The sequence below is a fragment of the Galleria mellonella genome, unplaced genomic scaffold (genome assembly GCF_026898425.1).
Source record: "Galleria mellonella isolate WM207_F2 unplaced genomic scaffold, CSIRO_AGI_GalMel_v1 utg150, whole genome shotgun sequence".
In the NCBI taxonomy this organism is placed as follows: Eukaryota; Metazoa; Arthropoda; class Insecta; order Lepidoptera; family Pyralidae; genus Galleria; species Galleria mellonella.
The window spans coordinates 1,129,853-1,157,407 of NW_026442002.1; the positions used below are offsets into that span (position 1 = coordinate 1,129,853).

The following is a 27,555-nucleotide window of genomic DNA, read 5'->3' on the forward strand; positions in this document are numbered from 1 at the left end:
ATTGATAATTATCTACCCGTTCAATCTACAGACGAGTCGGAGTCTTCGTTTTTGGTACAGATGTGGAATGCAATCACCGGAATCGAACCTAACACCATACAAGATCCCATACCGTAAAAACACCAAGAGTAACCCCCTGTGACGTCACGCACCAGCCCTGTAATACATTAAAACATAAAATATATTTTCTCTTATAGAAACTTAGAATGACAAATAAGCTGACGATCCACCTGATGGAAAGTGGTAACCGTCGCCTATAGACATGAGCAGTACCATGAACATAACAGAGTATACTGTTTCGCCCATGATACCCCCCATGCGTTGCCATTTCTGAGGACTCAGGTGTTATTCCTCTGTACCCCATAAGTTCATTACCAATTTAAAATTAAAAGTACTAAGTAGCATCCTCTTAATAGTGTTCTACCTATAAAATTAAGAGTGTTTACAACTTGCTTCTGCTATGTGGTCTCGGTATAGAATGGGCCACCCTTCCTGTCCCGTGGGTGTTGTAAGAGGCGACTAAGGAAGACCGCCCTCGCCCTCCCTTAGTCGCCTGCCTATCCCTATGGGCAGCAGCGTCTTTCTTAAAACATCACCAAAGCCTAACTGCGGATGTCAATCCGCCTTCCAGGCGTAGCAACTACTAGCAAAACGCCACTTATAAGGGCGACTTACGTTCAACACTGGACAGTTAAATATGATGGTAATAATGAATTTTATGGAGACTGCAAAGGACTAGTCACGTAATTGGGTGAACCGACAACCGATGGGGAAGAAAGCTTCTTGAGTGGCGTCCCCACATTAGATGGAGTGACGACCTCAAATGCATTGGAGTCAGTGAATGCGGGTGGTTCAGGACCGTTTCTTATGGCAGTCTATGGGGAAGGCCTATGTTCAGCAATGGACAGATAACAACTGATGATGATTCTATATAGGTATAAAATTTAACATTAAATGTTATCTTATATTCGCATATGGGGTCAGCTAAGCCGTTGCACGTCGACCCATCGGGATCTGTTGTGCTTCCCCCTGCCTTATACCATTATTTCGTAGATCCTATGTGTTACCTTAACGATATCCCGCGGTTTAAGATTAAACGGACAACATTAAACGTTAAATTGCCTACCAGCTGTGGGTGGTACGGAGACAGCCGCAATGCTCTGGAACATTCTGACGAGTCCGTACGACGACGCGATCCGAGCTGTGCCGAACGCGTCCGCCAGAAGCACAGGTACCAGCAAGAACCAGCATCCCAGGCAGAGGCCGTATGCACCTGCACATATACATTATACCCGACTTTAAAAAGGAGGTTCTAATGGATGAAGGTAATGGTAACACCGCCTGCGCTATCGGTATACGCTGGTGGAGCAACAGTGAGGGATGATAGGCGAGGATGAAAGCAGGTCAGATGGCCCAAAGTCGTGACAAATTCCACACACAAAAACACACACACACTACGTACATCTGTGTATATGTAAAATTAAAATCTGAATTTTTTTTGTGTTTTCAAACTAACTCCCTGCAGAAACACAGTCGGCCGGGGTTCAGGGCTCCAGGGGAAGAAACCAGGCTATTATTACTATTACATAAATATTATGAGACAAAAACAATCGTATTCCATATAACGAAACGGTCTTTAACCAATTCGTAAAATTACATGTTGTAATAACAATTGTAATATTACATGTTGTAATAACAAATGTAATATTACATGTTGTAATAACAATTGTAATATTACATGTTATAATTAACAATTGTAATATTACATGTTATAATTAACAATTGTAATATTACATGTTATAATTAACAATTGTAATATTTAAAATCATAATTAACAATTGTTATAATACATTATGAGAATAACAATTGTAATTATGTTACATTTTGATAAATAACAATCATAATATTACATGTTTATTATTACGCATTACTATTACATAGATATAATAATAATATTATAAGTTGAAAATGTGGGAAACCATGAATTACCTGATGCAATGGCTAACGACCACCATGATGTTAAACTGGGCAGGGTGAGTACCGCTATACCGGCCACCAGAATACTGAAAATTATAAAGACCTATTGAAGTGAGATTTTTACAATTTTAGAACGCGCTCCCTGATACCACCAAGATACCTCCGTTTAAACTGTCGTTCAAAAGAAGGTTCGTGTTACTACTATTAAACTTCAAAATTATATAATTTCCGAAACAAACTAACTAAACTATTGGCGTTTTGCCTTCTTTAAAAACGACTTCAAAAGAGGAGGAGGTTCTCAGTTCGGTTGTATTTTTTTTTATTTATATTTAAAAAAAAGCAACAGCTGTGTTTCTTGCCCGTTATTGTCTGCAGAAATTGCATTCCGAACTAAGTTTATAAAAAAAAAACTATTCATAAATGTTTGTTATTAAATTTTAGTTTAAAAAAAAATATTTATTATTATGTATGTTTGTTACCTCATAACTCAGTCAGTTGTAAACTGATCTGTGGAATTCTTATTTTACATAAAAAGAATTTCATAGACATGTTTTTTTTTCTATACAACTCAGAATGGCAAACAAGCTGACGGTCCACCTGATGGAAAGAGGTAACCGTCGCCTATACACATGCGCAGTACCATGGACATAACAGAGTATACTGTTTGGCCCATGATACCCCCCATGCGTTGCCATTCCTGAGGACTCAGGTATTATTCCTCTGTACCCAGTAAATTCACGCCATATCTCACCCTTCAAACCGAAACACAGCCATCCAAACACAACTGCTTCACGGTAGAAACACGAATGGGACCTCTACCCAAGCAATCGACTTTTGTACAGTCTCCCTCATTTTATCAAAATCAGTTATGTAATTTTTTAAACAAAACAACAGGTTTTGCTACAATTGAAGTTAGATTTTTTGTAAATTGTATTACAATATAAATTATTTTTACAATACTTAGTAATACAAGATTACCTGACTATGTACGCCTTTCTTCTGCAAAATAGATGCAAATCACACAAATATCCTAGGCCGAGCCGCCCGCAGAGGTCCAGCACTGCGCTGATGGCTACCAGGTGACCTGCAAAGGGAAATGAAATGAATTAAAAAAATATTTTATGACATTTTCAAAAACAACCTTTTATAATGCACTAGCTTTTGCCCGCGACTTCGCTCGTGTGTGTATTTCTGGCGGATTTTGTTTTGAATCAAGAGCCAAAAACATCGATGAACGACGACATATTTCGTGGACACATTAAATTCATCGACAAAGTCTTAAGTAGACACATTAGATTTTTAAACTATCATCAAACAACACACTGGTAGACAATAAAATATTTTGTAGACAGATTAGATTTTAGAAGCGGCATGGCATCGTCTCACTCACCCGCAGCCGACTTGCTATGCCCCACAGCAACAGTGTATGCCGGCAAGTAGTACAACGCATACGGCGAGCCGCAAGACATCAAGGCTACGGACGCGCACAGTAGACCAAACCGCCACGACTTCAGCAAAGAAACGTCCAAATATCTGAAACGGAAAAGTCGAATATTTAAAAAAAATATAATATGCATTTTTAAAAATACATCATCATTCTACCAGCCTTTAACTGTCCACTGCTGAACATGAGCCTCCCCCTTGGGGGGTTCTGCCAGTAGTTGCCACGCTTGGCAGGCGGATTGGCAACCGCAGTCATACAATACTCAGTAGGAGGGAAGGGATTGTTAGTAATGCGGGCTACCAGTCCAATTGCTAGCAGTATATATATATATAATATATATAATACCCTGTCAGGTCGACCTCCACGCGGTTTCCCCTGGAAACCATCGTGCTAAATTCCAGATGTATTCATCACGATGGGCTAACTGACCACCCGTTTGGGGGGGTTTTGCCAGTAGTTGCCACGATGTTTTGAAGGGTCGCCTTAGTCCTTAGGCGCCTCTTACGACACCCACGGGAAAGGAAGGGGTGGCCTATTCTACGCCGGGACCATACGACCCAAGGATTAGTAATAAAGACTAAAAACACCATTGCTAGCAATATAACAGGTCTACCTGTTACCAGCTATTAGTCGTTTGCTTGGGTACCTCTGTCTCATTCGTGTTTCAACCGTGAAGCAGTTGTGTTTGCATGGCTGTGTTTCGGTTTGAAGGGTGAGATATGACGTGAATTCACAGGGTACAGAGGAATAACACCTGAGTCCTCAGGATTGGCAACGCGTGGGGGGTATCATGGGCGAAACAGTATACTCTGTTATGTCCACGGTACTGCTCATGTCTATAGGCGACGGTTACCACTTCCCATCAGGTGGGCCGTCAGCTTGTTTGCCATTCTAAGTTGTATAAAAAAAACCTACCGCAAGTACCAGTCTCTCGCAAAATTGGTCTTTGCATCAAATTGTACCTCAAGTTGTCACTTTATACTCGCTTTTGTGAAGAGAAAAATAAACCATTCATTCATTCATTCATATTAATATTTAGCTGTGGTCAATTAGCAGTCGGGAGTTTGGATGATGTAAAAGTACCTGGAAATCTTCTCGACGCATCCTCTCTTCTCTTCTTTCTGCTCGTTGTTGTCCTCCTTCTGTATCTCCTGGTCTTGCTTCACTATAACCGGCTCCGATAACTTGTTCTGCATCAAACGGTGTGGCAATGGAGGTCTTATATATAGAGATCTGAAAATAAGTCATGATCATCAGTCATCACTATAGCTACCTCATGATTCTGTCAACAAGAGGTTACTTCAGGGTCGGAGAGACTACCAGAGGTATTACGCGCGCGGTACCTCTGTTCCATTCGTGTTTCTAACGTGAAGCAGTTGTGTTTGCATGACTGTGTTTCGGATTGAAGGGTGCGATATGGCAGTGAATTTACTGGGTACAGAGGAATAACACCCGAGTCCTCAGGAATGGCAACGCATGAGGGGTATCATGAGCGGAACAGTATACTCTATTATGTCCATGGTACTGCTCATGTCTGTAGGCGACGGTTGCCACTTTCCAGTCGTCAGCTTGTTTGCCATTATAAGTAGTATAAAAAAACTTTCCCTGAGATCTTGAAAGTTAAACCTTATGACCTACTCACCGGCTGATCTTCCTTCTACTGGATTTGTAAACGCAAGTGCTGTCCGTGGACAAATCTTCGACTGAATGCAAGATTGACGAGGAACGCGTCGGCCGCAGGCGGAGGCGGGCCACTTCCTTTGGTAATCCTGTTAAATAATATAAAAAAAATATGTAACACCATCCGATGTTCAGTGAAAGAAGCAAAATTAAAAATACGTAATTGGCTGCAATCTCTAACTTATACAGAGGATCTAATAAAACCTATTGTCTAAAATATTTATTGAAATGTAAGCATACTATATTTTCATATCACACACACACACACACACACACACACACACACACACACACACACACACACACACACGTACGCATACATACACACACACACATACACGCACGTACACGCATATACTTACACACACGCACGCGCGCTCACGCACACACACACGCGCTCTCGCACACACACACGCGCTCTCGCACACACACACGCGCTCTCACACACACGCACACATACGCACGCTCACGCACGCACGCACGCACGCACGCACGCACGCACACGCACACGCGCGCGCACACACACACACACATACACACACACACACATATATGCACGCACAGACACGGACACACGCACACGCACACACACTCACACATACGCATACACACACACTCACAAACTATTACAAATTATTATGTATGTATTAATATTAAAATTATACCTATACAATGACTGTAACAGGAATATTAAATTTGTGAAAAAGTGTATATAATTTAATAGATTCCCCAGATACATGCTCGACCCATATGGGGACTATAGTTAGCAATTTATTATTATTTTATTATAACTATTTTTAAATAACAGAAAATAATTAATCTCAGAATTAGTGAAAAAATTAATAGGAAAAAAAAGGAAAACAAACTTAAAGAAGTGTTAACGAAATCCAGTCCGTAAAAACTAGTGTTAGTATTAACTACTGGGGTCATAGAATGTCAATAAGAACAGTTAAAAATTGTGTCTCACAAAAATAAATCTACATATCAAACAAATCAAAAACATATCATATACCAGAGGGAGACTTTGTACAAAAGTCGATTGCTTGGGTACCTCTGTCCCATTCGTGTTTCTACCGTGAAGCAGTTGTGTTTTCATGGCTGTATTTCGGTTCGAAGGGTGGGATATAGCGTGAATTTACAGGGTACAGAGGAATAACACCCGAGTCCTTAGGAATGGCAACGCATGCGGGGTATCATGGGCGAAACAGTATACTCTGTTACGTCCACGGTACCGCTCATGTCTATGGGCGACGGTTACCACTTTCCATCAGGTGGGCCGTCAGCTTGTTTGCCATTCTAAGTTGTATAAAAAAAAATATCAACTGTCAACCACTGACGGCCTATGGTTAGCAGTGGAAGGAACCCATATAAAAAATAATACTATACGATAGTACTCACCAACGACTCCAAGGACATCCAGACCCTCAGAATCTTCAGAGTCTGAGTGCTGAGTTTGCAGAGGTGGTCGTGCTACCTGTAACATATTCAAATTAAGTGAAAACACCTGAGTCCTCAGGAATGGCAACGCATGGGGGGTATTATGGGCGAAACAGTATACTCTGTTATGTCCACGGTACTGCTCATGTCTATAGGCGACTGTTACCACTTTCCATCAGGTGGGCCGTCAGCTTGTTTGCCATTCTAAGTTGTATAAAAAAAAAAAGTGAAAATACTATCGATTTAGGCAGAGATATTTTAAAACAACTTAGAATGGCAAACAAGCTGGCTGTCCACCTGATGGAAGGTGGTAACTGTCGCCTATAGACATGAATATGAATTAACCCTTCATGCGTTGGGGAGGAAGGGATTGTTAGTAATGCGGAGTATCAGTCCCATTGCTAGCAATATACCCTGGTCTGGTCATCCTCCACGTGGTCCAACCTGTAAACCGAGGGGGGAAGGGTTTGACAGTAAAGCAGACTATTATCGTATTGCTAACAATATCTGCTTGGGAGGAAAAGGGAATGTTGGTAATGGGGTCAAATAGTCCCATTACTAGCAATACGCCCTGTCAGGTCGATCTCCACGTGGTTCCCCCTGGAAACCATCGTGAACAATTCTCGTTGAATTCGTCACGATGGGCTAACCGACCTGCTTCATCCTCATCTATCATCTCTCACTGGTGACCCGCCGGTGTATACCGATAGCGCAGGCGGGGTTACCATTCCATTATCACCCACTGAAAACAACTGACCTGTCTTTTCATTGTCACCTATCATCTCTCACTGGTGCCCCGCCGGTGTATACCGGTAGCGCAGGCGGGGTTAACATTCCATTATCACCCATTAAAATAAAACACTTACCTCTATTAAACTTGGATGAATAATCTCAGTTATCAAATTAGATCTCTTGGCTTCCTCGTTCAGAAGTACATTCTTTTGATTCAACGCCATTTCGGAGTCCGGTTGGAACAAACTCTGCAGACGGTTGTCTTTGGTTGGGTCGGTTTTACCTAAAAAAGGAAAAAAAAATATGTACAATATTTCACTAAGAACAAGGAATTACATAGAAGGAATGATAAAATAAAAACTGTATATCATACGGTTGCCTCCTTTCTTCCTATGCAAATATAATTAGTAAAAAGAGGACGCAAGATACAGCATCAGTTGTTATTCTTCTCAATTCATAGCAGGCTAATGTATAGAAAATGTTATACGGCCATATAACCCTACCAAATTCAGATACAACCTGCTTGCATACTTTCTACATAAACTGTATCGAATATATAATCTAGTAATGTATGTTAACATTTGTCATTGACAAATAATGACATATCAAACATTTTCTATACACTAGCCTGCTATGAATTGAGAAAAATAGCAACTGATGGTGTTTTTTTTTTAAATTACAACTATTTTTAAATTACAGGACAGACATGAGTTTACATAGTAATTTATCTGGCCGCAAAACACGACAGATATGGATTTTCATACAACTATTGCCGGCCGCTGCCCGCATGTATCTGGCCAGTACGGCAATTTTGATTTATCTTGAAGAAGATTGTCAAAATAATGCTCACATTTCCAAGCATGTTTGAGAAAAATATATTTACAAAACTATTGCTGTCAAGTTACGAGTATTTAAAAAAATATACCAAGTTTTTAGAAAAACTGGTGGTGATGGTTTGGCCAGCAATTTTACGAGACGGAAACAGTTAAGGAAGGTCTTTGCACAGCAGCGGAATATCATAGACTGCGCTTGATTGATTGTGCAAAGCTCGGGCATAGACAAGAATTGCAGCTTACCTTCCTGTATGTCGTGGAGTAAGGTGGTATTCTCCGTGGTGGTGGTGGTGGCAGGCGTCGAGCCCCGCTCCCTGATGGTGGGCGGTGGTCGGTACAACGTGGCTGACACACAGACATGCAGCATACCACCGCCTGCAAATAATTTGGCTACTCTTCAGTCCAAGATGATTTAAAGTAACTCAAATTTTTAATAATAGTATTATATTTGTAGAAACATACTTTTTTTAAATGGATTATAATGAAATGGTAACCCCGTCCGCGCTATCGGTGTACACTGGCAGGGCACCAGTGAAGGGTGATCGATGAGAATGAAAACAGGCCAGTTAGCCCATCATGATGAATTCATCAGGAATTAACCATGATAGTTTCCAGGGGGAACCGCGTGGAGGTGGACCTGGTTGGGTATATTGCTAGCAATGGGATTCTCAGTCTCCATTACTAACAATCCCTTTCCCTTCAGCTACAGTAGCTAGCTGGTACCAAGGCTACTGTAGCTAGGTAGAGAGAGATTTGGGATAAATTATTACTTAATATTCCATTCTAAACCTTTCTCGCCAACTATCGAACAATCTAGAACTAGCTCACCCAGCAATAACACCGTTCCATGTAAGCCGTACATATCCACTAGTTTCTCTATAAGCATCGGAAATACGAAGCTTCCGGCAGCCGTCCCGCTCACACATATACCGTTGGCCAGTGCCCTGAAAAGAGACAGAGACAAAAGTAAATTAAAATCGCGCTACAACCTAGTTGTTCTATGTTCAGGAAAATATATACTTTGAAACTTTTGTATAATAATAATCAATGTTTTCCGATTTTAATAATTCTTTTTGTAACTATCGCTCGTTTTAGGCTATTGCCTTGTGGAACGTTCTGGAGCAAAATCTTTAAATGTTTTCCTAATTAGAATTATCATGTGCCCCAGATTTCCATAATGGAATAAAATAAATAAATAGATACTCTTTACTGTTCCCTCCATAAGATTACAATAGTAAACTTATTATAGATACAAACAATTACAAGAAATAATCACAGTGAGAAAACAATGGGCGACCTTATCGCTAAGAGCGATCTCTTCCAGGCAACCTTTGGATGGAGAGCAGTAATAAGATTAGACTTCGAACTCATATCAGTCTTTAACTGTCCACTGATGAACAGAAGCCTCCCCCTTTGGGGGGTTTTGCCAGTAGTTTCTACACTTTGCAGGCAAATTGGCAACAGCAATCAGGCTTTAGACATGTTTTAAAAGGGACGCTGCTGCCCATCCCTCGCCTTCCCTTAGTCGCCTCTTACGACACCCACGGGAAAGGAAGAGATGGTCTATTCTACGCCGGGACCATACGCCCAAATAAAAATACCGTGGTCAAAAACTTAAAACAAACATTTATTCATTGCACATCAGACTTGCATCAACAGAAGTATTACGCGCCGCGCCGCCATCTCTCTTGCCGTAAAGGTCTGGAGTTAAAGTACTCAGTAATGTCATCGCCATATTTCGCCCTTCGCGCCGGATCACGACGCTCGAGTTAACTTGGCAGAAGGAGTAGGTGAGAGGTAGAAGTAACAGAGACTACTTTGTACAAGCTTCATGATGGGGAAGAAGGGATTAGTAATGCGGATTACCACTCCCATTGCTAAGAATATACCCTAACAGGTCGACCTCCCCGCGATCCCCCCTGGAATGTATCGTGCTAAATTCCAAGTGTATTCATCACCTGCCTCTTCATTCTCACATATCATGGTCACATCACTGGTGCCTTGCTAGTATATACCGTCAGCGCAGGCGGGATTACCATCCCATTATCGTCCATCAAAAAATAGCTTCATGATGGACAATCAACGACTTACCTGTGCTTATCGAAGTACTGGGAGACTATAACTATCCCTGGTGTTGTAGACAGCCCACCGCCAATTCCTGGAGACATAAATTTATGTCACTAATTGTTGCCTATTTCGTAAAAGCCCTTATATGGTCATATAGCAACCCATAAAGCGGCCAGTCGTTTTTTTTACAACACAGGGGGCAAACGAGCATGCAGCTCACCTGATGGTAAATGACTACCGCCGCCCATGGTCACCCACAACACCAACGGCATTGCAGGTGTGCTGCCGACCTTTTAAAAGGGAATATGCTCTTTTCTTGAAGGTTACGTTGTCGTATCGGTTCGGAAATACTGCTGCTGGAGATTGATTCTAAAGAGTGGTTGCGCGTGGAAGAAAGTGCCTTGAAAAACGCACGGTGGAGGACCGCCACTCGTCCAGATGGTTGGGATGAAATTTTAGTTTATAGCGGGTTGTACGATGGTGAAAATCAGCAGCAGGTATCAATCCGAACAATTCCTATAAAACTATAAGCCAAATCCTTTAGTAATATGGATAAAACCATATTAAGCCGACCACAAATAATAATTAGGATAAGGGTAGGGAGGTAATGATGATAGCAACCCATTCTGTATCCAAAGAAATGTCCATAAATAGGAAAAAACTTTGTTTTTTATGTGATTTAGAATACAAACAACCTGACGGCCCACCTGATGGAAAGTGGTAGCCGTCGCCTATAGACATGATCAGTACCATGGACTTAACAGAGTATACTGTTTCGCCCATGATACCTCCCAATGCGTTGCCATTCCTGAGGACTCAGGTGTTATTCCTCTGTACCCAGTAAATTCACGCCATATCCCACCCTTCGAACCGAAACACAGCCATGCAAACACAACCGCTTTACGGTTAAAACACGAATAGGACAGAGGTAATCGAGCAAACGACTTTTGTACAAAGTCTCCCTCTGGTAAAATGATACCCCCCCCCATGCATTGCCTTTCCTCATGACTAAGGTGTTGTTCCACTCACCTGTCATCACCCCGAAACTCAGGAGCAGGTGGAGTAGCCCAGTGCTGAAGTAGGAGAGGGCCAGCCCAGTCGCACAGAATAGGCCACCAATGAACACCACCAGCCGACACGAGTACTTCTCACACAGGGCTGATGATAGCGGAGCTGGTACAAAGAGACATCATCTCCAAAAGTTGTAGTTATAAACTACTCTGACTAGGGGGAAAGAGATTGTAAGGGTTGTTTTATGGGTGAAAATGGAATGGTAACCCCGCCTGCGCTAACGGGATACGCTGGCGGAGCACCAGTGAAGGGTGATAGATGAGAATGAAAACAGGCCAGTTAGTCCATCACGATGAATTCAGAAGAAATTAACCATGATAGTTTCCAGGGGGAACCGCGAGGAGGTCGACCTGTTTGGGTATATTGCTAGCAATGGGATTCTCAGTCTCTATCACTAACAATCCCTGTCCTCCCGATTGTAAGGGTTAAAGAAAAAAAGACATAGATGTATACATGTGACACCTGAGCCTTGGTCTATTGACATACAGATTAAACCATAAACTCGGGGGGAAGGGATTGTTAGTAATGATATCTTAAAAGCCCCATTGCTAGCAATATATCTAATTTAATCGATCCTTCACGGGGTTTCCCGTGGAAGCCATATCGGTTAATTCTTGTCGAATTTGTTACGGTAAGCTAACTGATTGACTTTTCTCCTTACTTGTCACCCGTCACTGGTGCCCAGCCAGTGTATACCAATAGCACAGGCAAGGTTACCGTTCTTTTCACTCATTAGAAAAAATTTAGACCCCATTTCCAACAATACCAACTGAACTACCAGTCCCAATGCTAGCAATATGCCCAGGTCTACCCATTGCTAGCAATATGTCAGGTCAACCTCGACATAGTTTCCCTGGAAACCATCGTGCTGAATTCCAGGTGTATTCATCACGATGGGCGAACTGACCTGCCTTTTCATTCTCACTTATCACCCCTCACTGGTACCCCGCCAGCATATACCTATAGCGCAAGCGGAGTTGCCATTCCTTTATCACTCATTAAAAAAAATTCCACCCAATTTTTTTTATACCACTGAGGTGGCAAACAAGCATACGACCCACCGGGAAATAAGTGGTTACCATAGCCTATGAACACCTGCAATACCAGAGGTATTACGCGCGCGTTGCCGACCCTGAAGAAACCTTTTTACCCCCTTTTTGAAGAACCCCAAGCTGTAGTCTCTTGGGAAAACCTCGGCAGGAAGCTCATTCCATAACCTGAGTGTTCGTGGGAGGAAACAAGCAAATTTTTAAGCAACACTCACCAAGAGCTAAGCACAACGTTGACAACGCAGCCGGTATCCAAGAGGCAACCGACTCGGACGAGTCCGGGAACGTTTCCATTATCTCCACGTAAAGCACACCGTAAGACTTGAACAGACCAGCCACCCAGAACTGCACCATGAAAGCCCCGAAGACCACAACCCAGCCGTAACCCCCGTCTGGGGGATTGGTGATACTGAAACGAAAAAAATTAGACACTTCAGCGAGACTTTCGAAGTGTCATTTTTTGCACTTATTAACTCATTACTCCTCTCCATCCAAAGGTTGGCTGCAAGAGATCGCTCTTAGCGATAAGGTCGCCCATTGTTTTCTCATTGTGATTATTTCTTGTAATATTTCTTTTTAAATCTACTGCAGGGTACGGAAAGTTGTTATCTGTTGTGAAGAGCCCGCGAGAAACTCAACAGTTACTCTTTTAAATCTCTGTTAACATTATGTGTATTTATTTAAATGTACTGTCTAAAATTACATGGTCGTTAGAAGCCCGCGCATGATCGACTAACACCATGCACGCTTGTCGTTCAAGTAATCGTTTAGTGTGTAATAGGCTTTGTTCAATAAATGTTTTTTAATAACAGTTTCAAATTTATTAAAAGGTAGATCCAAAATATCTTTCGGTATCTTATTGTAACATTTAATGCCCATTCCCATAAAAGACGTATTAACTTTTTTAAACGTTACTTCGGAACAGAAAGTTCGTATCTGCATCTAGAGCAGGGATTCCCAAACTTATATATATTCTTTATTGCACTTGTAAGTTACATATAAAATAATGTATTTATAAATATTGTGAGCAAGGGTGGACTTATCTCTGACAGAGATCTCTTCCAGTCAACCCAATGCAGTTAGAAAGCATGTCGTTAGCGGGCAGCTGAAGTGCTACAACTATTAATACATAAACAAATATACTGTTAAATAAAATATTAAAATATATAATAAAATATTACATAAATACATACACTATAAATACATATAATACCTACCTACTTATATAATTAATGTTAAAATAAATTAATATACTACTTACATTAGAAATTTCGTTTAATGATTTTAAGATTTGACAGTTCAATTAGAAAAATACAAAAAAAAAAAATATTACTCAAGGGAAAGAAAATGTGATTTCAACCTCTTCTTGAAAGAGGTAATAGAGTGTGTTTATAATTTAGTGACATTATGTGTTTGAGAATAAATTCTTTTTTAACGCCCCCAGTTTTTCACCTACTTAAAAACCACTATTACAACAAATCACCCCCCAAGTCTCTACACAACGCCCCCATTTTTTTCTGGATCTCTTACCGCCTCCCTTCAGGCCTGCAGCGCCCACAAGAGGGCGTTATCGCCCACTTTGGCAAAATCTTTCTAGAGTATTCTAGAGGATATATTATAGCTTCGTTTATGATGGGTCTGGGTACAGTCGTCACGTGGCTACTCACTCTGTGCTGGAGTCGGGCGGTGGCCGCAGTTTCCTAGAGGCAGCTAGCAGCGGCCGAGCGGTCACCGACGAGAGCGTCAACAGAGAGTCTTCCTCTTGCTCAGTCGGCGACATGGCGGATAAATATGCACCTACTTGCTGCGAGAAGAGAACAGAAGATATTAAATATGACTCGTAGAATAGCAAAAGAGTACATACATACTAAAATTACATATATAAAGGAATAAATATATATAAATAACAAATATACTTACACATATATGACATATACTATATTATACACGAAATTGAGAATAATATAAAGCACTTACTGCTCGGATAAAGTAAAAATGTGAGCGTGAACGTTTACTATTACAGTTATCAGAGGGAGACTTCATCCTGGATTGTTAGTAATGCAGACTATCAGTCCCATTGCTAGCAATATGTCTTATTAGGTCGACCGGGTCGACTCGACCCCCACGTGGTTCCCCCTGGAAACCATCGTGAACAATTCTTGTTGAATTCGTCACAATGGGCTAACTGACCTACTTCATCCTCACCTATCATCCTTTACTGTTGCCCCGCCGGTGTATATCGATAGCGCGGGTGGGGTTACCATTCCATTATCATCCATTAAAAAAAAAAAACTACACTGGGTTGGCTGGAAGAGATCTCTTTCAGAGATAAGTCCTCCCTTGCTAACAAGTTGATAACTATCGCCGCATGTATTGTTTAAGTGCATTTTATATATATATATATATATATATATATATATATATATATATATATATATATATATATATATATATATATATATATATATATATATATGATTGTTAGTTCTTACAGTAGCTAACGGCAATTCGAGAAGCAAACTCGCCGGTCGCTCCCTCTGTTCAGGTGGCGCCGACTGGACCGACAGCAGGGATCCCTTGTCCGGGGACAGGTTGGCCTGGAATATTATATACATATTATTACTACAATTATTTACATATGTACATAGGTGTATACAATTTACCAGAGGGAGACTTTGTACAAAAGTCGATTGCTTGGGTACCTCTGTCCCATTCGTATTTATAATTTCTAAGTTATATATATATATATATATATATATATATATATATATATATATATATATTTTGACTAATCCGTAGAAGTCAAATTCATCAAGTTATGTCACTTGGTCTTATTGGCCGTATAACCCTACCAAATTCAGACACAACCTGCTCGCATACTCCCTACATTAACTGTGTCGAATATATAATCTAGTAATGTAAAATTTGTCATTGACAAATAATTGACATATCAAACATTTTCTATACACTAGCATGCTATGAATTGAGAAAAATAGCAACTGATGGTGTACCTTTCGTCCTCTTTTTACTAGTTACATTAGCATAAGAAGAAAGAAAGCAACCATATGATTTACAGTTTTTATCATTCCTTCTATGTAATTACTTGTTCTTAGATCGATTCATTTGCTACATAATGACGTCTGACATTCTAATAAGACGTCATTACGTAGTCATTTTAAGGTCATCGCAAAGGTACCAACCTCCGAGATAGTGTCAGTTGGCAGATCGATGGAGCAGGAGAGTGGTGCGCTCGCTGCCGGCGGGGCTGATGTGCCCAGGAGTTGGCTGTCGAATTTCGACAGTTCCTGCAAAGAATAAAACAGAAGTTTGAACTGTTTATATGTACAATAGAATGGTTACTCCACCTGCGCGGGTGGGGGGAGGCAGGATTGTCAGTAATGCAGACTATACCAGTCCCATTGCTAGCAATATACTCTGTCAGGTCGACCCCCACGTCATCCCCACTGGAAACCGTCGTACTGAATTCCAGATGTATTCATCACAATGGGCTAATTAACCTGAGAATGCCATTGCTAGCAATATACCCAACCAGGTCTACCTCCTCGCGGTTCCCCCTGGAAACTATCATGGTTAATTCCTGATGAATTCATTATGATGCGTTAACTGGCCTGTTTTCATTCTCATCTATCACCCTTCACTGGTGCTCCGCCAGCGTATCCCGTTAGCGCAGGCGGGGTCACCATACCATTTTCACCCATAAAAAAAACTGACCTACTTTCTCATTCTCACCTATCATCCCTCACTAGTGCCTTGCCGGCGTATACCGATAGCGCAGGCGGGGTTACCATTTCATTATCATCAATTAAAAAAAGTTTACACCTGCGCTGTTGGTATTTGCTGGCAGGGCACGATGAGAGATGATTGGAGAGGATGAGTGTAGGTCAGTTATTTATATTTTAATTTATTTCTATTTAAACAAATGAGAATATTGTTATCAGTCGTCAGTTTTTTTGGGACACAATCTTTAAATATTAATTTTAAGTAAACATAACACTTTTTTTAAAAGAAAGAAACATTTTTTGAGACCCCTAATAATAGATATCCCAAATTTTAAGGAGTAAGTTACTTTGACTAACATATTATACAATTATCATGGTTAAAGCCGCCGATTTTAAGTTTAAAGCAACAAAAGAGAGGATCTACCGTGAAATGAAAATCCGAATTTTCGAACTCAATTCGTATTTTCGTTCGCAACGAAATATGCCCAGCGAATGGAGCTTAACATTTCGTTTGTCATAAATCCTACCATAAAAATCCAAAGGAACGGTATTTTAACATTTTTTATTACTTATAAACGGTATTATTATGTAATTTTAACATCAAATTTGTTATTTTTCAAACTTATGTATAAAGGATAAATAAACGGAAGACAACCGATGGGGAAGAAAGGTTTTTGAGTGATAACTGCATACGGGTAAACGCAATGTAAGACGACTCCCACTAGATGGAGTGACGATCTCAAATGCATTGCAGGGAGTCGGTGGATGCAGGTGGCTCAGGACCGTTCTTTATGGCAGCCTATGGGGGAGGCTTATGTCCAGCAGTGGACGGAGAATGGCTGAGATGATGACGATGATGGAACATTCATTTATTATTCGATGTCTATACATACATATCTGTCACGCCTGTCTGCCATTAGGGTAGGCAGAAACAATGGAACGCCAAATGCTTCGATTCAAACAGACCTCTTTCGCTTGCTCCACATTCATCAATCTTTTCATACACGCTCGCCGGTTACGGGTACTTTTAATTTGGCCCTCCTTCAGCACGTCGCCTATTTGATCGACAGACGTCCGTCTAGGGCGGCCCCTACCGACGATCGATGTCTATATAATGTACACATGTTATAATGAACTTTGTTTTGTCTTTTCCGAGAATTGTTTCGACTTCATTGCCAAAATACAGTGAGTTTATTAATTTCCCGTGCCTTATGTACATAGACATCTAATTTATGTTTCGTTCGCCCTCGAAATTTCGGAAAACATTTTGTTTGATCATTTATACATATTATATGAAACAGTTTATGAGGGGGGAAAGGGATTATTGGTAATAGAGACTGAGAATCCTATTGCTAGCAATATAATACCCAACCAGGTCGACCTCCTCGCGGTTCTCCCTGGAAACTGTCATGGTTAATTCCTGATGAATTGATCATGATGGGCTAACTGGCCTGTTTTCATTCTCATCTATCACCCTTCACTGGCGCTCCGCCAGCGTATCTCGTTAGCGTAGGCGGGGTTACCATACCATTTTCACCCATCAAAAAAAAACAGTTTATGAAATAAGACCGATATGAAGGAAAACCCATTTATTTTATTAATAATTCCTTATTCTTAGGTCCAGATCATCATTACTAATACTACAGTGTTGCCAATATATAGAACATAGATAATAAATGACATATGGAACCTAAGAACAAGGAATTACATAGAAGGAATGATAAAATAAAAACTGTAAATCATATGGTTGCCTCCTTTCTTCATATGTAAATATAATTAGTAAAATAGGACGAAAGATACACCATCAGTTGCTATTTTTCTCAATTCACAGCATGCTAGTGTATAGAAAATGTTTGATATGTCAATTATTTGTCAATGACAAATTTTACATTACTAGATTATATATTCGATACAGTTTATGTAGAAAGTATGCAAGCAGGTTGTATCTGAACTTGGTAGGGTTATACGGCCGTATAACATTTTCTATAGACTAGCCTGCTATGAATTGACAAGTTTATCACTCCTTCTATGTAATTCCTTGTTCTTAGTACGGAATATAGTTCATGGTAGGTCCTCAGTTGTAACAATCGATGCAAAGGACATTATCATAACGAACTACTTCTATTTCTGTTGTAGTCGATTATGTTTACGTTCCAATAACGTCATTATGAAGCCAAACAAGTCGCGTTTGAAGAGAAATGAGGGCGGTGCGTTCAAATGTAAACATGAGGTGACATGTTTTTGCAAGTACAAGCAAGCACCTGCGTTGTTTATTACCTCAGTTCAGCGGTTACGATGGTTACTTCATTTGTTTTTTTTTATACCACTGAGGTGGCAAACAAGCATACGTCCCACCTGATGGTAATTGGTTACCGTAGCCTATGAACACCTGCAATACCAGAGGTATTACGCGTGCGTTGCCGACCCTGAAGAAACCTCTTTGTATTTGTATTGTTTTGTTTAAATCCACTACCATTAGTAACTACGTGTGCGACGGGGGGGAAAGGGATTGTTAGTAATGAAGTCTAATTGACCCATTGCCAGCAATACACCCTATCGGGTCGACTTCCACGTGGTTTCACCTGGGAAAGGTTGTGGTTAATTCTAGTGGAATTCGTTACGATGGGCTGACTGACCTGCCTTTTCATCCTCGCCTATCACCCCTCACTGGTGCCCCGCCAGCGTATACCGATAACGCAGGCGGGGATACCATTCCATTATCGTTCATTAAAAAAAAAACTATATGTGTGACTGGCAACGTTCGAAGATTCATCCTGACATTCATTCATCATGATAGAAGAACCACTGCTATTTACGAGGCGTTAACAGACACAATTTTTTTTAATAAGTAAAAATGGAATAGTAAACCCCTCGCACTAACAGTATGCACTGGCCGGGCACTGAGAATGAAAAGGCAGGTCAGTTGGCCCATCGTGATGAATACACCTGGGATTCAGCACGATGATTTCCAGGACCATTTGGAGGTCGACCTGACAGGGTATATTTCAAACACATTATTACTGTTCAGGGCCTAGTGATTTTTTTTATGTAACTTAGAGTGACAAACAAGCTGACGGCCCATCTGATGGAAAGTGATAACCGTCGCCTATAGACATGAGCAGTACCGTGGACATAAACAGAGTATACTGTTTCGCCCATGATACCCCCCATGCGTTGCCATTCCTGAGGACTCAGGTGTTAATCCTCTGTACCCTGTAATTTCACTGCCATATCCCACAATTATTTTGTTTTTATTAATACTTAGGCTCCGAGTAGCGATCTAATCATATGCCCAAAGATGCCTCGTGTAGAGGTGAAACGCTTGTCACAAAAAATGTGTATATAATTTTATAAATACAAGGTGAAATTGCAGTATTGTATGCTTGTTTGCCACCTTCGTGGTATAAAAATAATATAAACTGATTGAGTTGGTCTAAGCAATGATATCGATTCAAGTTCAAAACTGATATAAAACGATAAAACCGTGAATACAATGTTTGAAACATGAAACAATATTGTTAAATCAATAATTTACAATCCTCAAATGGTTGCGTGCACGAGAACATTGTCAAAAGCTGAATTCAAACAGACAGAGGTTCAATCAATAATTATCAACTTGTATTCGGTATACTTAGGAGACGTTCCATTTTCAAACGAATTCAAATGATGGAAAAGAATATGGTTGTAAAGTTCCATTTTCAAACGAATTCAAATCAGGAAAAGAATGTGGCTGTAAAGTTCCATTTTCAAACGAATTCAAATGATGGAAAAGAATGTGGTTCTAAAGTTCCATTTTCAAACGAATTCAAATGATGGAAAAGAATGAAATGAAATGAAATTTATTTGCTAGAAACATTGTAGAAAAGTTGTTGCATTTGTGAAGTTTATAAGATGTGCATTATGTTTCGCCACATCGAATGGCATGCAAATATTAATTGTTGAATTTATCCACAGATAGGCCATTTTATACAGGTACATTATATATTTAATTTTCAATTATTTACTACATTATACAATAAATCACTACAAGTGCCATGTGCAGTGTGGCTGTAAAGTTCCATTTTCAAACGAATTCAAACAGAAGGAAGTCCTCCATTCGGTTATATTTTTTTTTTTTTAATGTTTGTAACCTCATAACTCCGTCAATTGTGAACCGATTTGGAAAATTATTTTTTAATCCGAAAGGATATACTTTCAAATTATACCCATAGAATTTTTATCAAAATCCCGCCTGCCAAGAGTAGCAACTACTGGCAAAACCCCCCTTTATGCTTAGATAAACCTAGGTTCTACATAGAGATGCTTATCTTCAGCAGCGAACAGTTAACGGCCGATACGTTAATGTTCTAAATAATTCAGATTGGGAGGGAATGGACTGTTAGTAATGCGGACTACCAGTCCCATTGCTAGCAATATACCCCATCAGGTCAACCTTCACGTGGTCCCCCCTGGAAACCATCGTGCTGAATCTCAGGTGTATTCATCACGATGGGTCAACTGACCTGCCTTTTCATCCTCACCTATCATCCCTCACTGGTGCCCCGCCAGCGTATACCATTAGCGCAGACAAGGTTACCATTCCATTCATTTCAGCTATTAACTGTCTTAGTGCTGAACGTAAGCCTTCCACATAAGCGAAGTTTTCCCAACAGTTGCTATGCTATTTAGAACTAACAAAATTTTTCATCGTGCCTCCCACCAAATTGTTTATAATTACTCCTCTCCATCCAAAGGTTGGCTGCAAGAGATCGCTCTTAGCGATAAGGTCGCCCATTGTTTTCTCATTGTGATTATTTCTTGTAATTGTTTATATTTATAATAAGTTTACTATTGTAATCTTTTGGAGGAAACAATAAAGAGTGTCTATCTATCTATCTATCTATGCTTGACAAGCGGGTTGGTTGGCTTTCAGAGATATTTTAAAAGGGTCGCTGCTGCCCATCTCTCGACCATAAATTTTCTTAGTCGCGTCTTACGATACCCACGAAAAAAGAAGGGACGGTCTATTCTGGATGGACACACGCGGCCATACCATTCCATTGTCATCCATTAAAAAAAAACAGAACTGTCAAACCGTGACTCACGCTTGCCTATTCCCTGAATAAACAGGTATTAGTAATAAATGGTATCGACCCGTTCCGATGGCGATGGCATTGAGACAGGGGTCGAACCAAGGCCTCACTTTAGTTAGTCATCCCATGTACCTATAATGGAGTCTCAGCGAGTATATATATATATATATATATATATATATATATATATATATATATATATATATATATATATATATATATAATATATTTTATAGCATTTTTTGACACCTTGAATTACGTTACTACAGTTTTAGTGAGAATCCCTAATCTTTTCTAGCAATAAATATAGCCTATGTTACTCAGGGTGAATGTAGCTCTCTAATGGTGAAAGATTTTTTGAAATCGGCAAAGTAGTTTATGAGTTTATTCATTACAAACATACATACACACAAAAATACAAATCTTTCCTTTTTATAATATTAGCGTATAGTGTAGACGTAGATATACAGGGTGTAAAGAACTGGTTGGTAAAGATTCAGTCTTTTAATGTGAATTTAGACTATTTTCTAAAGTGAAAACTAATGACTCAATATTTCGACAGCTAGTAATTTTTTTTTATTCGCGAAGGAAAAAGTAAAAGGTGACTTAGAAACTTCAACACCAGAGGGCGACACACTCTAACACGAGTTACCTAATCTATGGCAGTTTGGAGTTTAGATACATTAACCCGTAATAGAACAATGGACGCCCTCTACAGTGCAACGACCTAAGAATTGCAGATTATATGACCCACTGCCTACATGACTGCGGAAACTCCTATTTAGGTCAGTGAAAACATATATTTTTCGCCTCTTCACTTTTAACAAACGTCAATATTAAAATTTGGCGGGAAATCAGAATCTAGGTACATAATACCTGTACGCATGCATTCCCAAGCATCAAAAACTAAAAAAAAAAATAGTCGTAACAACATACTTAATGAAAAAAGATTGTTGGTAAGTTTCGGGGGCTCCGTTGCCAGCAATATACCCTGTCAGGTCGACCTCCACGCGGTCACCCCTGAAAATTATCGTGATTAATTCCTGTCGAATTCGTCACGATACACAGCCATAATAACATATATGACAATTACACAATTAAAATTAAAAAAAAAAATATTGATTGAATGACATTTATATAGATCCGCAAACAAATTTAAACTTTACACTGTTGGTATTTAAGATCAGAATGTATTACATTTATTATTAGTTATGACGCAGTAAGACCTAAGGTTAATGATGGGTTAGCGTGTTTTTTTTAATTCCTCATTCATTTTTTATGTGTACGAAGGATGTTCAAAAATATCAGAGTCGCCAACGCTCACGTGACACCCCTAGAGCTGCAAGCAACCTTTTTTTAATGGATGATAATGGAATAGTATTGCCCCGCCTATGCTAACAGTATATACTATCGGGGCACCAGTGAGGGATGATAGGTGAGAATGAAAAAGCAGGTCCGTTAGCCCATAGTGACGAATACTGTTATTTCTGTTCTAATCTATAAATTAAAAAAAAAAACAGTCTATTAAAAATAAAAAATAAAAAATTTCTGTTCTATTCTATCAATTTAAAAAAATAAAAAAAAAAACAAGTTTGTCTTTACTTCCGTGCTATACAGACTGCAAGAATGCTCGTCTGCGGAGCCGGTATTGATCCGGTTATATCGGTGTCTGCCAACAGCCGGCACAATGACCTCGGACAACAAAAAAACAGAACCACAAGCTAATAATTCACCCGGAACACTTTAACTAACGACCCGCCCCGGCTTTTCACGGGTAAATAGATGGAAAGGTAATTTTTTTTTTTTTTTTATTTATTTAACACTTTATTGCACCAACATAACATGTTTTGTTAAAACAATTTTCAATACGTATAGTGAAGTACAAAAGGCGGTCTTATTGCTAAGCAATCTCTTCCAGACAACCTTTGGGTAGAAAGGATTAAAGCATAAGTAGGTAGGTGGCGCGTTAAAAAAGATAGATTTGTAAAAAATAATATCTGTGACAGCGTAGTCATATATATACATAAATAAACACATACAACCAAACATATACATATATCTACATACACATACACTTATAAATATATATACATACATATACATATATAAATAAAATTAATATTTTAAATTTGTACTTTATTTATTTATTTAACTCTTTATTGCATCAGAAACATAAAAATATACAATGACAATTGAGCAATTCAAGTAAATTACAGTAGTATAAAGTACAGATTAAAATATACACATAAAGGTACAAAAGGCGGTCTTATCGCTAGGGCGATCTCTTACAGACAAGCTTTGGTTAAAGGAGAACATATAGAAAAGGGCAGGTGGCGCGAGAGTGAATTAATTATTTTGTTATTTGTACAAATTAGTATTTATTTATTTATTTAAAGGAACACCAACAGCATATTGCATTATAACATATAGGTGTAACAAACAATAAATATAATACTTTGGTCAACGCACTTCCATTGCTATTCAGCGTGGAAATGCAGCAAGTCTCCTACGTACCCTACCAGCTGGCAGTGATCTCACAGAAATTTTTTATCTTTAAATAATTTTTAAAAATTTTAATTACTTTTTCTTGTTATTTGTAAATAAATATTTAGGTTTATCAAATTTATTAAAAAGAATACAATATTAATGCACACGCCTATTATAGATATTCACAGCATTCACTCTAACATAGTTATACATATATAAAATGGAATAAAACAATTTTAAGGAATTAAGTTTTAATAAATAATAAATATTCTAAAAGTTACGTTATCAGTCAGTTATATGGAAATTAAAATAAATAAATTGCCAAGAACACGACTGACAATAATAGAGATTTGGGAGACTTTGTACAAAAGCCGATTTTTTTTTTTTTTTTTTTTTTTTTTTATGCAACTTAGAATGACAAACAAGCTGACGGCCCACCTGATGGAAAGTGGTAACCGTCGCCTATAGACATGAGCAGTACCATGGACATAGCAGACTATACTGTTTCACCCATGATACCCCCCATGGGTTGCCATTCCTGAGGACTCAGGTGTTATTCCTCTGTACCCTGTAAATTCACGCCATATCCCACCCTTCAAACCGAAACACAGTCATGCAAACACAACTGCTTCACGGTTGAAACACGAATGGGACAGAGGTGCCCAAGCAATCGACTTTTGTACAAAGTATTGCTTGGGTACCTCTGTCCCATTCGTGTTTCAACCGTGAAACAGTTGTGTTTCGGTTTGAAGGGGGGGATATAGCGTGAATTTACTGGGTACAGAGGAATAATACCTGAGTACTCAGGAATGGCAACGCATGGGGGGTATCATGGACGAAACAGTATGTAACAGTATTTAATGATAGCTAACCAATTTTTTTTAATTACCAAAAATCACTCTCTAGCTGTGTAGGTCCCGTCATAGGATAGGTCACCGCATCCTTTCCCGTGGGTGTCGTAAGAGGCGACTAAAAGAGAACTAGGGACGGGCAGCAGCGTCCTTAAAACATCACCAAAACCTACGTTTGCCAACCCGCCTGCCAAGCGTGGCGACTACATGCAAAACCTTCCTTATAAGTATATATTTAGCAATGAACAATTAACGATTAATATGATAATAAAAATGACCTTTTGTATCAGTCGATTGGACGATGTGACAACTAGGAAACGTCTAGAACTGTCTAGACTAGAGGCTTCTCTATCGATTTTCCACTGTACGTGTAACTACATTTACGCCCACTACTTCGCACGCGTAGATTTCGAATATAGAAAAAAACTAATTAAATAGACTACTTAAAAAAAAACATACACCAGCAGGTCTACTCTTGAATCCAATATCCATGTCAATCGAATCTAACATTTGTGTGACCATTTTGTGTTACTATGGCATAGTATTATATTATCTGTGCTACGGCACACGCATAAAAAAAAAAGAAATTGTTGTTTTTATATTTTTTGTTTTGTTTTTCATTCTTTTATCTCTTTTACTGTGTATGTTTGTGTTATATGTATGTTTATATTGTAATTTGTGTGCTGTAAGTAATGCAAATAAATTATCTATGTATCTATCGCTAATGACAATTTTATACTGCATTCAAGAAAGAGGAATTAGGTTATAATTGGGATTGGTTTACAATAGTTTGCATTGGCAAGTTGCAGTTATATGCATTACGAATATTGTTAAGTAAAGAAGTTTTATAATGTTAAAGCATTTGCTAAAACACTAACAGATTGGAGATTACTCAATTTTTTTTTCTTTATTCTTTTTTTTTTTATACAACTTAGAATGGCAAACAAGCTGACGGTGCACCTGATGGAAAGTGGTAATCGTCGCCTATAGACATGAGCAGTACCGTGGACATAACAGAGTATACTGTTTCGCCCATGATACCCCCCATGCGTTGCCATTTCTGAGGACTCAGGTGTTATTCCTCTGTACCCAGTAAATTCACGCCATATCCCACCCTTCAAACCGAAACACAGCCATGCAAACACAACTGCTTCACGGTTGAAACACGAATGGGACAGAGATGGCTAAGCAAACGACTTTTGTACAAAGTCTCCCTCTGGTATTTGTAAAGTAAGTATACAGAGGTATATCTGTATTGATAAAATATATGAATGGAGATAGCAAAACAGAGCATGGGACAGTCTTTGATCGTCGTTCACTTTGTGGTATGTATATAGCAAAATTGAAGAATGTCTACCAGAGGGAGACTTTGTACAAAAGTCGATTGCTTGAGTACCTCTATCCCATTCGTGTTTCTACCGTGAAGCAGTTGTTTGCATGGCTGTGTTTCGGTTTGAAGGGTGGGATATGGCGTGAATTTACAGGGTACAGAGGAATAACACCCGAGTCCTCATGAATGGCAACGAATGGGTGGTATCATGGGCGAAACAGTATACTCTGTTATGTCCATGGTACCGCTCATGTCTATGGGCGACGGTTACCACTTTCCATCAGGTGGGCGGTCAGCTTGTTTGCCATTCTAAGTTGTATAAAAAAAATGATAAACGTTAATGTTTGGGACAGTATTGAAAATCATGTCTATTTAGAGAACAAATATTTGACAATTGGATAAAAATAAAAATCGTAGCTGGCAACACTGTCGAAGCCTGTGATCCCATTACTAATCTTGTGAATTTTATCAAATAAAGCAAAGGGAGAATTTATACTAAAGTTGTTTGCATGGGTACCTCTGACCCACTGGCGGTTCTGCCATGAAACAGCTGTGTTTCGGCTTGAAGGTGGGATCATAATCGTTCTTTCAGCCATTCGTCCTCTCTTGGACATAAGCCTACTCCTTGGATTGCCATAAAGAACGATCCTGAGCCACCTGCGTCCACTGACTCCCTGCAATGCATTTCAGGTCGTCACCCCATCTAGTGGGGGGTCGTCCTACACTGCGTTTGCCTGTACGGGGTCGCCACTCAATAACCATTCTTCCCCATCGGTTATCGGTTCTTCGAGCTATGTGACAAGCACATTTCAGCTTGCTTACCCTTCGGGCTATGTCAGTTACGTTGTTTCTTTTGCGGATATATGGAAGGTGGGATATGATACTGAAGTTATAGGGTACGGAAACAACACCATATATGTCATGACTAATAAAGTATTCTATGAGGTCCATGGTGCTGTTCATTTAATTGTTACCATTTTCCATCAGGTGGGCCATCAACTTGTTCGATATTTTCAAATTGTATTAAAAAAAAAACATACATTAGGATTTTTTATTATTTTGCCTTCTATGTAATACTTGTGTATTCTTACGACATAGGTGACACATCCTATTTTTACTCTGTCGCTCTTACAGGAAAAGAAAGGTGATAGAACATAAGCAGATAAGACATTTATGGTTATTTCTTACTTACCTGATTAAAAATAAACTCCCTGGGCAGAGACATCCTGAAATGTCTGGGGGTGCTGGTATGCTTTGATTCTTAAAGTGGTCCTCCGCCTCCGTCGATTTTAGTTTCTCGGCGTTCCTTTTAGCAGAACATACGGCTACCGCCGTATACATTTGTTTATCTGATCTTAACCCTTTAAAAGACTCCGTTTTAATTCCTTTGCCTACCCCTTTCTATTAAAAAAAAATAATAATCTTCAATTTTTTTTTCTTTATTTTACGTAAAAGAATCCACGGAATACGTTATTACGGATTAGCGAACATCTTTAATGAGGTAATTTATTGGAAAAAACTGTGTGCCCTATTTTGCGGTATTTGGCACGGTATATTTTTTTTTTTATAATTTTGATTTTTTTTTTATAGCTTTTCTATTAAAGCAGAGCGAACGAGCGGTAGGTATCGCGAATCTTGAACGAATAGGATGACAACGAAGTTAGGAAGTATGCGCAGAGCAAAAATCAATAATAATATTGCGTTCATAGAGATACTTTTTTTTTTTAATTTTTGATACTATTTTCAACAATCCTGGTTTTGGTATATTTATAATAAAGAAATATA

At 39.2% G+C, this 27,555-nt stretch overlaps 1 protein-coding gene across 1 annotated transcript; it reads right to left on the reverse strand.

The window, feature by feature from the left end:
* On the reverse strand, positions 1-27,555 carry LOC113510297 (monocarboxylate transporter 12). The gene is made up of 18 exons (XM_052892088.1): positions 26,963-27,555; positions 15,491-15,595; positions 14,783-14,887; positions 13,958-14,094; positions 12,506-12,699; positions 11,200-11,343; positions 10,195-10,261; positions 8,932-9,047; positions 8,347-8,478; positions 7,405-7,553; positions 6,500-6,575; positions 5,064-5,190; positions 4,505-4,654; positions 3,368-3,510; positions 2,956-3,061; positions 1,990-2,063; positions 1,127-1,273; positions 1-157 (listed from the first exon to the last, which is right to left on the reverse strand). Exons 1-18 carry the CDS (start codon positions 26,993-26,995, stop codon positions 21-23), a joined length of 2,142 nt encoding a protein of 713 aa, XP_052748048.1. The 5' UTR covers positions 26,996-27,555; the 3' UTR covers positions 1-20.